The 13,044-nt window shown below is 38.6% G+C and overlaps 1 protein-coding gene across 3 annotated transcripts in view; it reads left to right on the forward strand.

Moving 5' to 3' along the window:
- The window catches only part of LOC120572686 (dynein heavy chain 2, axonemal-like), a 102,324-nt gene that overhangs the window by 47,225 nt on the left and 42,055 nt on the right, over positions 1 to 13,044 (forward strand). For all 3 annotated transcript variants that reach the window (XM_039822041.1, XM_039822042.1, XM_039822044.1), the window contains exons 40-49: positions 3,317 to 3,469; positions 3,999 to 4,124; positions 4,922 to 5,140; positions 6,026 to 6,143; positions 9,918 to 10,054; positions 10,492 to 10,629; positions 10,784 to 10,942; positions 11,166 to 11,318; positions 11,859 to 11,950; positions 12,165 to 12,360. In XM_039822041.1, coding sequence (XP_039677975.1) covers positions 3,317 to 3,469; positions 3,999 to 4,124; positions 4,922 to 5,140; positions 6,026 to 6,143; positions 9,918 to 10,054; positions 10,492 to 10,629; positions 10,784 to 10,942; positions 11,166 to 11,318; positions 11,859 to 11,950; positions 12,165 to 12,360 — 1,491 coding nt within the window. The remainder of the gene's footprint in view (positions 1 to 3,316; positions 3,470 to 3,998; positions 4,125 to 4,921; positions 5,141 to 6,025; positions 6,144 to 9,917; positions 10,055 to 10,491; positions 10,630 to 10,783; positions 10,943 to 11,165; positions 11,319 to 11,858; positions 11,951 to 12,164; positions 12,361 to 13,044) is intronic.

A 13,044-nucleotide genomic window follows, 5' to 3' on the forward strand; every position in this document is an offset into this window, starting at 1 on the left:
CACAATAGATCACTACACTACCACTTGTAGTGGAGTGGCTGCGTAGGCTTGACAAGAAATTGTGCTTTAGTCTTAGGTTTAAAGACTTAAGTGCGTTCTTAGTTAAAGACAGTAAACATTTTCTGCTACAGGTGATACAGAATTATTATCTTTTATGACCATGAACACATCCCCTTCCCCTTGAACCCCTCCCACTTGTCATCAACACTTATTATTAATTAAGACAAGATGAAATAATAACCATAATATTAAATATACTACAATAAAATAATAACAAAAATACCAAATAAACATTATATATTTGACAAAACAATACGCACATAGTATACGCCTCTCCACAGTACATGGCTTCTTCTGTGCCCTCCAGAAAGCTTAAATACTTTCCACATTTTCTAGTATAGATATTCAATCTTGCAAACCATTTATAAGACTTTTTCCTCAAACGCTGCCACTAGTCATCTCACAGAATTATCATCTTAAAAATGAACTGAATTGTTGATTCAGGTATAGCTAGAGGCTTGTTGCTTTCTTGCTGCTATATAACCGTATCTGCTCTTTAAATGTGTCACCTCTATGCTCGCTATGCGCTTACAGGCATACAAATATCCTCTTTGTGTTTGTATAGTGGATGTATCCGTTTAATTAATTCCGTCTGATATTTTTACCCTGTACACAGTTCTGAATACGCACTTATTTCTTTTTATTTTTATTTTAAGATCAACTTTTTATTCTTTTTTTCATTTCAAACATTCGGAACAAACACACTTGATCAAGAACAACCACTCTCTCCCACCCCCCACCCTCCGCGTTCTCTAGGAAAAGAAAAAACAAAACACAAATAAACAGAAACAAAAGCAGAAATCACACCTTGCCTAGTCACTCTCCTCTAATTCTTGTGATGCTGAGGTCATTAGGACTGATATTTGTGCTGCTACGCCTTTCCATAGGTCTATAGTCGATGACTTGGCTTTAGTTAATCCTTGCTGTAGAGAGCTTAAGCATAACTATGTCCAGAAAATACGCCAACCACTGTTTTATACAAAGCGAGTGGGGAGGGAGCCAGCGTTGAGTTATCATTTTCTTGGTCGCGGTTGAACCGGCTAGTAGGGGTGCATGATATATCGACTCAATATTTTTATCGCGATATCACGTTGCGCAACATTATATCGAAAGTGAAAGATAAGTATGCAATATTTAGTTTATTTTGTGGAGCGCTGCGTTCCATCCGTTGGCTGTATGGCTTGAAATGCTATAATCATCATTTCATTGGCCAGTTACTGTGCCACTTGCACATGTTAGTGCACATCAGCGCACGGGTCCACTACGTGACAAACGCTATGGAGCGTACCACGTGTGTGCATATTTCGACAGAGTGACAGTGTAAGTGAAGAAATAGATAGAGACAACAAAACGGAATGAATCAGAGAAGAGAAAGAAAAGTTGTGTGTCCTGTTCTCTTTATTTATTTATTTATTTTATACTGTCCAACCAGTAAAACGGGTCCTGTTCTGTAGACATGGTCCTTATTTATTTATTCAGGTTGGACCAGTCCAATATGACTGTCAGTTGAAATAAACCTTGTGTTGTAAGAAAACTAGTTTTATTTGTTATGAATCTGTTTTGATGCGTTTTCCCGTAACTTTTGTAATTTCACATATTTTTTAAATATCTAAATTAATATCGATATCGCAATATTCATAATCGATATCGCAATATTCATAATCGATATCGCAATATCACATTTTGTTAATATCGTGCAACCCTACCGGCTAGCCCCTCCAGGCTCAGCTCTCGCTCCCATTTCTTTACTATTGGGAGTTCTCCTACGGATACCTGCATCAGTTTAGCATAAATCCTGGACACCAATCCTCCCGCAGGAAAATCAACAAGCCATTTAATGATTGGCTGGGTCTCAAGAGGGGTCTTGTTTCCCCATGGTACTCCATAACATTTTAGGGCTGACCTTAAAGGCCACTGTTTGTTGAAATAGTGCTTATCATGGTCTACCCTGGCTGTAGATAGGTGGGCCAATGCATTTTTTGTCTCAGTGCAAGTAATTAGGTTGTTTTTTTTGTCTTTTGTTGGCTCACTTTTACTCACAACATGCTAACCGGATTCCATTCACTAAGCTAAGCTAACTAGCATCGGCGTTGCACCGGACTAAAACAATGCATGCACAAAAAATACGTTGGCCCACCTATCTACAGCTAGGGAAGACCGTGTTAAGCTCTATTTCAGCAAACGGTAGCATATCCCTTTAAGCGAAGCTAAAGGAAGAAGGATGTATACGCACTGATTTCTAAAGTAAATCATGTTGAATCATCACAGCCTTAATTAAAACATTTCAGCTTCTTTTTATGTGAAGAGCTCATGCAATCGGCAGATGAGCTTGAGTTCTTCTACGCTGATAGAGATGCAATATCATCAAATCAATCTGATGGATTCAGTTAGAAATACAGTGCTTGCCTTGTCATCAAAGTTACAGACTTACAGAGGTTGTTTTTTTTTTAATCAGAGTTTTTTTTATCAAAGTTTGTAATGGAGAATTGTTCTTATTGCACTGTACGTGCCATGTAAAGTAATCTAGTTGGGAAATGTGAGTGGCTGGAGCCTCAGCTGAACATAGATTAGTGGTGGGTGTTGATCCATCTGTACCTCACTGATTTCAAGCTGTTTTAAGCAGTGCTGTTCTTGGATCAATGTTGGAATGGAGTTTGGTGTGTGTGGGGGGGGGAGGGGACCAGAGCTGAAGCTAAAGTACTGCTGACTCACCAGGGAGCTCTTGTAGCTTCACTTCGCTACCTAATCTATGCGAGTGTTTATTGTGAGGGGGATGACAGAGTTGGTGTGCATTAGTGTGCACGCTGTGTGCTTGCTATTGAGTGATAAGAAAACGCGATGGTGGTATGTGTGCTTCCTAACCTAGATCTTGCTCTCGAACACCATGAAGTTCTATTTTGCTCTTGGCAGACACATACACAAACACCTAGTAGGCTGACTAGTTTTATTGCCATGCTTTCTTTTTTGGTGCAATGCAAGCTGGCTATATGGTTGAACAGATGTATGATTTGGGACGTGTCTTTGATTTCCACTGAGGCAGGGAATGGGAAGTGATGGATTTACTGTATGTTCAATGACATGCTTTACTGGCACATTGCTAAGTCACCCTGGCTCATCTCTGGAAATACTGCAAATTTTAATCTTATTTAAGGTGACATTTACCGTTCTCCCTCTGTTTTTCTCCTCCTTTTGTTTCTTCCTTTTCTGTTTCTGTCTTTGTAACTCTGTCACTCTACCTCTATCTTTGTCCTCATAGCTCCTGGCTAGGAAGGTCTTCACCCTGTACTCCCTGGCAGTGCAGCAGCTGTCTAAACAGGACCACTATGATTTTGGCCTGCGTGCTCTCACCTCCTTGCTTCGCTATGCTGGAAAGAAGCGGCGCGTTTGCACCAATGTTCCTGATGAAGAAGTAGGTCTCTCTTGCTCTCTCACTCATGTGAAACAAACCAATCTACTGGCATTTAATACTCTGTTTTGCTTGCTTTAATAATTCCTCCTATTATACAGGCCATTAATTAATTCCTAATCCACTTTCAGTGTAAGTGATGTGGGACAAAATCCACAGTCCTCATTCTCTACAAAAAATCCATTCACAGGTGTATATGAAGCTAGCGTAAGGCTTCAGCAGTCTGAGTTATTCAGATCAAGTGGGTCTCCCAGAAGTTACTGCACCTCCACTGCACCAACAAGGAAACACTGTCTGTGGAAACACAAAGAAGGAATTTCATACGAAACACACTATTTTGCATGTGATTAACAGGCAGTTGCTATGACTGCATGAGCTTGAATGTGAACCTAACCTAATCATCTCTCTTTTTGGCAAATCATAGAAGAACCAGCACATATTTACTGAATTAACTACTGGCCTTCCCTTTCAAATAAAATAAACGTTTCAATAGGAAATATACTTAAATCTCTCTTTGTATCTTTGTCCTCAGGTCCTGCTAATGGCTATGAAGGACATGAACATTGCTAAGCTGGCCTCCACTGACGTGCCACTGTTCAATGGGATCACCCAGGACTTGTTCCCTGCTGTGGAAACACCCATTATAGACTATGGCAAGGTAAATCATCAATTGCGATAAGCATTCCATTCAAGAAACTCAGGGCTAGATTTATCAAGCCTTTTGCGCCTGTTTCCAGGCGTTAATTGTTCGTTAAGACTGACTTAACCGATGCGGGCTATTTACCAACAGGGCGCACTTGGGTAAAATCGCAGATTGCCTGCCACATGAGTGAGAAGAGACAAGTTGCGCTTTTCCACCCAAAAAGGTGGGAGGATATGCGTAAAGTGCGCCTAATTATATTTTCCACGGTATTTCCAAAGACTGCCAGTAAGAGCGCGCCTTTATTCTGCAGGGGAAATTCTCCGCCTCTTAAAAGCAGGTCTAAACCAGGAAGCGCATTTTCCTGTGTGTAAAAATGTACCTTATTCAATGGCAGCAGACTAAAAACTAAATAAAAAGAAAACGCCTCTGTGTCTGTTCCATTTTTGATAAACAATTTTGAAATTATTTAACTATATAACACCCTCTTTAATGTCTTTTGGAAAAAAGAGATAGATAGATGGGATAGTGTCTTAGTCTTATTCAGTTTGCCCTTGTGTATGTGTATGTATATTTTTGAATGCTCTCATCACATCACTGGAGTATGTTGGAGAGCATGTGTTTATATGTGGATGAGTAATGCATATTTGCCATGTGTGTGCATATAGATAAACACCCAAAATGGACAAATTTAATTCAACTTGACCCTGGTACATTATGGTCATTATATCTTAATTTTCTGTATCTTTACAACATCACTCAGGGTATCACCATCACTGACTATCTGTCTATTATCTTCTGTCATTTTGTTGCAGTTGAAGGAGGCTATAGAGGCAGAGCTTCGTCAGAGCGGTTTGCAGGTGACTCCTTTTACAATAACCAAAGTCATCCAACTTTATGAGACCAAAAACTCTCGACACTCATCTATGCTGGTGGGAAAGACAGGCAGCGCTAAGAGTGTTACCTGGAGGACTCTGCAGAATGCCCTCACTTCCCTTTACCAAAAGGGAGTGCCTGGCTTCCAGCTGGTCCAGGTGGGTGTGGATGGAAAAGAATACACTATCAAAAGGAACGTTCTTGGGTCACAAAAGGGGCTCTAGTTTATCTCTTCTAGTGAAACAGCCATTTGTAATCGTAGTCATGTTTTCTTTTTACTTCTATTTCTGCCCTTATTAGTTTTCATCTCACTTTCTTCTTTCTTCCTAGTTTTAATACCAATGTTGCCAAAGCATCAAAATACAATTTGTCCAAATATTTGGATATAAAACAATAAACAGTAATATCACCATTAGAGAGAGTGGGTGTGGGTGTGGGTGTGTGTGTGATGTGTTTGTCTCGGGCGTTCACTGTCCCTCAGGTTGTGGCATTTTTGTAGATACTGGGCAGCAAGATAGGGCCTGTCTCCTTCTCCCAGGAGAATTTTAAATGATCTTTTCTCTCTCTTATCTCTTCACAGAGAAACAGATAATCTTAATTCAATTCACAGGGGCTTTATTGGCAGGGGAAACAGACATTTACATTGCCAAAGCAATTTAAAAAAAACAAAAATGAAAAGTACGATCTACTAGCATAACGTGTAAACAGAGCTGTGTAACATTGTAATCAATATATAAAGCTATAATAAAGTAAAAATCCAATTGTTCAAAAAGTCTGTGAAGGTTCTCAGTCATCCAGATGATAGTATCAAAGGAAGGTTAAATTTAAGGGCAACTGGACTTGGTTAAGGTTCAAAGGTTACTAAAATGTATTTATATGTTTGTGAATTCCTTACCTTAATAAGAAGAAAAAAAATATATACATTTGGCAAAAAGATGCACGTTCCATGAAAAGCTAGTTTTAATATGTCTCATCATTTTAAACTTTGTAGCTAACATTATTATTCACTTTTTGTTTATCCCTTTGGTCCCTGTGGTACAAAGGATTATCCTCTGAACCCCAAGGCAATGAGTCTGGGAGAGCTGTATGGAGAAAATGACCTTTCCACCAACGAGTGGACTGATGGAGTGCTGTCTTCCCTCATGAGATCAGCCTGCGCAGGTGCTGACACTGTAAACACATTCCTATTCATTAGGCCTGCACGATTAGGCCGGTTACACACTGGCTGCGTGGCGTGAGCGTGGCGTTTCTGTTGCGTGTCAGCTGCGTGGATTTTTCTATGTCTTTACACACCAGAAACGTGTCTGACGCGGCGCTGCTGCTGCTAGCTTTGTCTGTACACATCACTGATGGGCAGTAACGCGTTAGAAGTAACGCGTTACTGTAATCCGATTAGTAACGAGTAAAGTAAGGGATTACAATTGCAAAAACAGTAATTAGATTACTGTTACTTCCCCGTAAGCAGGCTGTGTTACTGCGTTACTTTACCGTGATTTTGTTTCGTGAGTGACAATGACATATGAGCGCCGCAACGTCAGTGGTAAACACAGACATGTAGTGTTGAATAAGAGACAACATGGAGCGCGGGAGAGAGCAGGACCATGCAGCATTTAATGCTTGGAAGTACCGACATTACTTGGAGTTTGACTCGGTTAAAGGTGACAAAAACACCAGCGTCCGCTGTACACTCTGCGTGGGAAGAAAACTTTAATCTACAGCGAAAAATTCCACCTCAAATCTTAGCAAACACCTAGCAAGCCGGCACAGGAATGTGAAACTCACTGGAAAAAAAACTGAACCCCAAACTGACATGACCGCTGCGGCTACATCCAATTCCACCGGGCGAACCTTCGAGGGCCCCTCTCCAGCTAAACAGGTGAAAATAGACTTAAAAGCTACAGGACTTAGTGCCGCTGAACTGAAGAAGCTCGTCGCTGGCTATATTGTCGAGGACATGCTGCCAATTTCCACTGTTGACTCTGAATCGTTCCGACACATCGTAGAAAAAATACCGATCAAACACGGTGTCAAGCAGCCGCAGAGAAAGTCATTTGCAGGATACCTTGAGAGAGAATACAACATAATGGATGCTAATTTGAAGGCTAGTACTAAAGTATTTAACATTTTTTGTACTTAAGTATTGCAAGTAGTTTATTTTAAAATGTACTACTCAAGTACTGAAAGTAAAAGTATTGTGTTATTTAGTTATTAAAGAAAGCAGTCAAAAGTTTTTATATAATATTGTTTATATTATGTCAAATGTTTAGCCAAGGCTGTAGCCAAAGGAATTAACAAATATTAAATATATTATATTAAAAATAACAAATGTTAACAAATACTTAAATAAAATACAATGAACATCCTCTCCAGCACAGTAACAATTAAAGCCCCAAAAAACGTATCACACACTAGCTAGTAACATGTGATGAACAGTGGTTAGCAAGCTAGAAAAATACAGATAATAGCAGCTTCACATCACAGGGTCAAACGGTTAACATTCAGGACTCACTGCAGACTGAAACAACTCAGGAATAGCTTCATCTGCTGCAACAATAGCTAAATAGAAAGAGTACAAACTTACATTGTCTCTGACTTCTGAATGGGCGACTGTAATGAAAAGAAACATGACGCGACATAGATTACGTAATTAGATTACGTAACTAACGTACACACAGTGTAACCATACACAGTCTACGTAGCGTGAGGAATTCACAACAGTAACGAGTAACTATGCAGCACATAAAAAATCTATCGGAGTAAATGTATTTCATTAATCGAAAATATGTACTCAAGTAAAATAGGAAGTAGGAGAAAAAAAATAATACTCCAGTAGAGTACAGATACAGCCTTTTAGTACTTAAGTAGAGTAGTGAAGTAGTTCTACTGCGTTACTATACAGCTCTGAGTACAGTAGGCTACCAAAAATAGTGACATATAACACATTGAACTAAATATGGCCCTGATACAGGCTCTATCTGAACTCCTTGAACATGTCTTTACATAAGGAGAAAAAAGAAAAGAAAATCAAACTCATTTCAAAATTTAATCACGAACGGTTGAATCAAGATCGTGATTTTATAACGATTTATCGTGCAGGCCTACTGTTCATACTACATCTTGAAAATGTTGAAATGTGGTTTTATTTGAGCATGTTGATACACATACACGTACTTGGGTACATCTATATATATATATATATATATATATATATATATGTGTGTGTGTGTGTGTGTTGTAGAATAACATTAATAATTCATTCTTTCTAACTGTAGTGTAAGGTAATATCTTAGATAATAATTAATACTCCAGTAGATCTTAAAGTGATGGTTCGGAGTAATTTCACCGTAGGGTCCTTTGCACCACGACCTCGAGCCAAACACCCCCCCAGAAGCTTTTTTCACCTGAGTTGAACATTGGGAGAGTTAGCTTTATCAGCAGAATAGCTTAATGCAGGCGCTAATGGATCCAAGAGTGTATCTTGTACATCACCCCACTAATAAAGCCTGAAATGATACCAAACTTCTACACTAGGACAAAGGTTATGTACTCATAAAACGATGGATTGGAATCCTTCGTCAACAAGTTTGTAAGTACACCAGGAGTTTATTTAAATAACCGTTGCCTTTTGGCTTCTCGTCTCTGCTGCTACTGCTACCGGCAGAAAGACATGTGCTTAGGGACGTCTACAAATTACAACACCGAAAAGAAACAAAACAACAAAATAACAAAAAACTAACAAATAACAAAAATATTTATTAATTTAACTTGTTTTTTTAAAAGTGCTGTAGTACAACTAGCAGGAGACAAGTTATAATTGAAGTAAGTTTGGAGACATTACCTTATTTAATCATTAAATTAATAAATGTTTTTGTTGACGAAGGATTCCAATCCATCGTTTTATGAGTACATAACCTGTTTGTACTAGTGTAGAAGTTTGGTATCATTTCGGGCATTATTAGTGGGGTGATGTACAAGACACACTCTTGGATCCATTAGCGCCTGCACTAAGCTATTCAGCTGATATCGCTAATTTGCCCAATGTTCGACCCAGGTGAAAAAAACTTCTGGAGGGTTGTTTGGCTCAAGGTCGTGGTGCAAAGGACCCTAGGGTGAAATTACTCCGAACAATCACTTTAACTTTGGGATGTAGAGCAAAATTGTGGAGTAGTGTGTTTTTTGTGAATGCTTCCATTATTCCTATTTTCTGAGTCTAATGTTCTCTAATATTATCTTGTGGAGTATTCTTCTATGCACAATTATTTTTTTATTATCCGAATTGCCTTTAAAGCAGGAATACTAAACATTGAAAAATGTATTGTGAAAAGGATCGTCTTTAGCATCTTAAGCTTATTTGGCACCTTACTATGATCACTTTATAAGCAGCAAAAATTGTCATTATCAACAAATGTTCTTTGTTTCACTATGCATACTACTGCTTTGGAAATGGAGTACAGTGAAGCTGTATGTTAAAGGAATGTCCTTGAGTGCATTGTACCTAAGGTTTTACTCAATTACTGTACAAACAGATATGGGATTTCACTTATCATGATGGCACTAGACACTCGGGTCTATTTTGCCATCATTAATTTGGAACCCTCTTTTTCGATTAACAATAAATAAACAAGCATCAGTCCAGAGAACAGCATTTTGCCTTTTTTTTTTCTTGGCATGTTTTCTGGCTGGAAAATTGTTTTTATTGATCTATCAAACAACAGAAAAATATTTTACATAGTATTACTTTTCCATGCAATAGACACATTGGTACATGATAACTCTTTTTGTTTTTTAAACCACAAATGCAAGAAAAACTGGTAAGCATTAAATAGACATCTTAATTCTACTGTAAAATATACATTACAATTTGAACACTGTCACTATATGTATATGTCCTTTCACTTTCTCTATCATACACTGCATCTCCTCTACATTCTTTAGATGAGAAACCAGATGAGAAGTGGATTGTGTTTGACGGGCCTGTTGACACACTGTGGATAGAGAGTATGAACTCTGTTATGGATGACAATAAGGTGCTCACGCTTATCAATGGTGAGAGAATCTCCATGCCTGAACAGGTGAGAAGAACACTATAATAACAATAAGAATTATTGTGCATGATCAAAAAGTCAATGAAGTTAATTACAGTAAGTTGGCTGTTTCTTTGACATTTATGTCAGCATTCTGTGTCTTGAACATTGAAATTTAACTTTTATATAGCAGTAGTAATACATCACATTAACCCTATGCCTTCTGTACAAATGTATTTATCTTGTGTGTAAATGTCTGTGTCTATCCTATCTATCTTTCTATCTATCTATATATCTATATATCTGTTCGTTCATTCTATCTATCTGTTCGTTCTGTCTATCTTGTTTATGGTCCCAGATATAAATAAAAAAACGAACTACAAATTAAAACCAAATTAGTTAACGAAATATTACTGCATCGTAGTCAACCATGTACAGTAAAACGATCAGAACAGAAAAGCCATTCGGAAATTCCTTTGTCATAGGTGTCTCTGCTGTTTGAAGTGGAGAACCTGGCAATGGCCTCTCCAGCTACAGTGTCTCGCTGTGGGATGGTCTACAATGATTACATTGATCTGGGATGGAAGCCTTTTGTCCACTCCTGGCTGGACAAGCGACACAAGGTACAATGCATTCACTCATAATAACTCAGTCTTTTTTTATGAACACATTTATAAGAGGAACAAAACTTTATGAATGACACCAATTTTATTCTCTTATTTTCTGGTACACTTTCACGTTCCATCTCTATCTATTGATCTCTCCATTTCTCCACAGGCTGAAGTAAACCATTTAAAGCGTTTGTTTGAAAAATACGTAGAGAGCACGCTGAACTTTAAGAACAAAAACTGTAAGGAGCTGATTCCCATCACTGAGCTTAATGGAGTAACGTCTCTCTGCCGCCTCTATGACTCCCTGGCCACATCCAGCAATGGGGTATGACAAGTAGATTGACAAAAAAACAAACATTGACAACCATTTTGCAACCCACCTTAAATCTTGGTCCTTAATGGCATTTGGTATAACTGACTTAAGACTTGTGACTGAAATTAAGCCATAAATTATTGGAACATTAGTAAGTAAATTCCAAAACTGTGCGGATGACATTATCCAAGCATCCCCAGTGTGAAACACAATGTTATTTTCTCCCTTTTCTAAGGTGAATACTTCGGACACCGAAAACCTGGGTAGGATAGTGGAGCTCTGGTTCATCTTCAGCCTTATCTGGTCCATCTGTGCCTCTGTTGACGATGATGGACGCAAGAGGATGGACAACTTCCTACGGGAGATGGAAGGCACCTTCCCTATCAAGGTCCTCTGTAGAGCATAATATTTGTTAGTCAGCCAAACGACACTATCTTTTCACTAGTCTGCTTGTTTGACCAGTGTTAAATGAACTGTAGGTTGCAACTGCTGTGGCTAAATAATATGTTGCCAAAAAATAAAAAGAAGACAAGTAGAGCTTCCAGAACTACTTAGGTTTGAGTAGCTTTGGCAGGCTGGGAGTCTATTATGATACCGAAAGACAGTTGAAAAATGTTTTTATTCTGTGTATCCATGACCAAATGTAGCTTGACACCATGATAGTTTTGAAAGCAGCATTTTTGGGCCAAATTGTACCCTAAGAAAAACACTACTACTAATTACACTAATCATTGACACTATATCAATATGATGTTTAGATGGTTTTACATTTCCAAGCCTTATTCGATTAATGTAAGAATGTTAAATGCACCACAGACAAAATACTAATGAACTGTATTACTGTACACCAACTTTCCATCAGCAAACTGAATAAGTCTGTTTTAGCAGGCACCAGCATTCGCTGAACCTTTGATGTAAACTCTTTCAGGATACGGTTTATGAGTACTATGTGGACACCAAGAACAGAACCTGGGCTTTTTTTGAAGATAAGCTGCCAAAGGACTGGCATTACAATGCCAAGTAAGTAACCAAGTGGTCCTACTGTATATATCTGACACCAGCTGTTGTACGCATATATTTGTGGAGTTTGTATCCATTACATTCTCTGCTAATCCAGTTAGCAGAGAATGTAATGTAATGTAATTTTTAAACTTAATAAATGCTAGATGGTATAACCAACTGCTAACATATATCAACCAACTCCAATACATCTATATATCCCTTCCTCCTGCAGTGCTCCATTCTATAAGATTATGGTTCCGACAGTGGACACAGTTCGCTACAACTTCCTGGTTAAGGCTTTGGTGTTGGGTCAGTACCCAGTGCTGCTCACTGGACCAGTAAGCACTGGTAAAACCTCAGTGGTCCAGAGCATCTTGCAGGGCTTGGATAACAAGTGGACTAGCCTCACTGTCAACATGTCTTCACAGGTTGGTGCCTTTGCATGGTCTGTGTATCTGTGTATGCCATGCTCTTGTTAGTCTATTTGTAAAAAAAAAAAAAAATAGTTTGCCTTTTAAAGCATTATCGCGAATGTTTAGCAATTCAATAAGATGTTAAGCTGTTAGACTTAAGTTTAAGTAGAATAAAGGCATTTAGTCATAGCGGTTGAGGTTAGGGTTACATGCGCCCCATGTACAGAAGCTCAGTCCTTGCCGCAGCGGCCACAGGTCCAGTTTCGAACTACGGCCCTTTGCTGCATGTCATTCCCCCTCTCTTTATTTTGTAACAGGGATGGAGTAAGTGGTTTAATTAGGTCTTTAAACTTTTATTTGTCCCTCTTTATTTACATGTGTGTCTGCCCTCTTGTCTTTCCATGAAGCTTAGGGTTATAATTGGAGATAACCTGGAGTTCAGGTTTGTCCTCCTCTGTCAGACATTTCTAGCACTTGGCTTGGTCTCATTAATTGGATGTTGCTTAAGGGATATACAGATATCCAGATGTTACTTAAGGGATATACAGATATCCAGATGTTACTTAAGGGATATACAGATATCCAGATGTTGCCATTTCAAGCAAACAAGCCACAGTACTGTCTAATTTGGTTGATAAGCTGAAATCACCTTCACAAATACATAATTGTACGCACATTCACACACATTTTTCACAGTTA

The sequence above is a fragment of the Perca fluviatilis genome, chromosome 14 (genome assembly GCF_010015445.1).
Source record: "Perca fluviatilis chromosome 14, GENO_Pfluv_1.0, whole genome shotgun sequence".
Classification (NCBI taxonomy): Eukaryota; Metazoa; Chordata; class Actinopteri; order Perciformes; family Percidae; genus Perca; species Perca fluviatilis.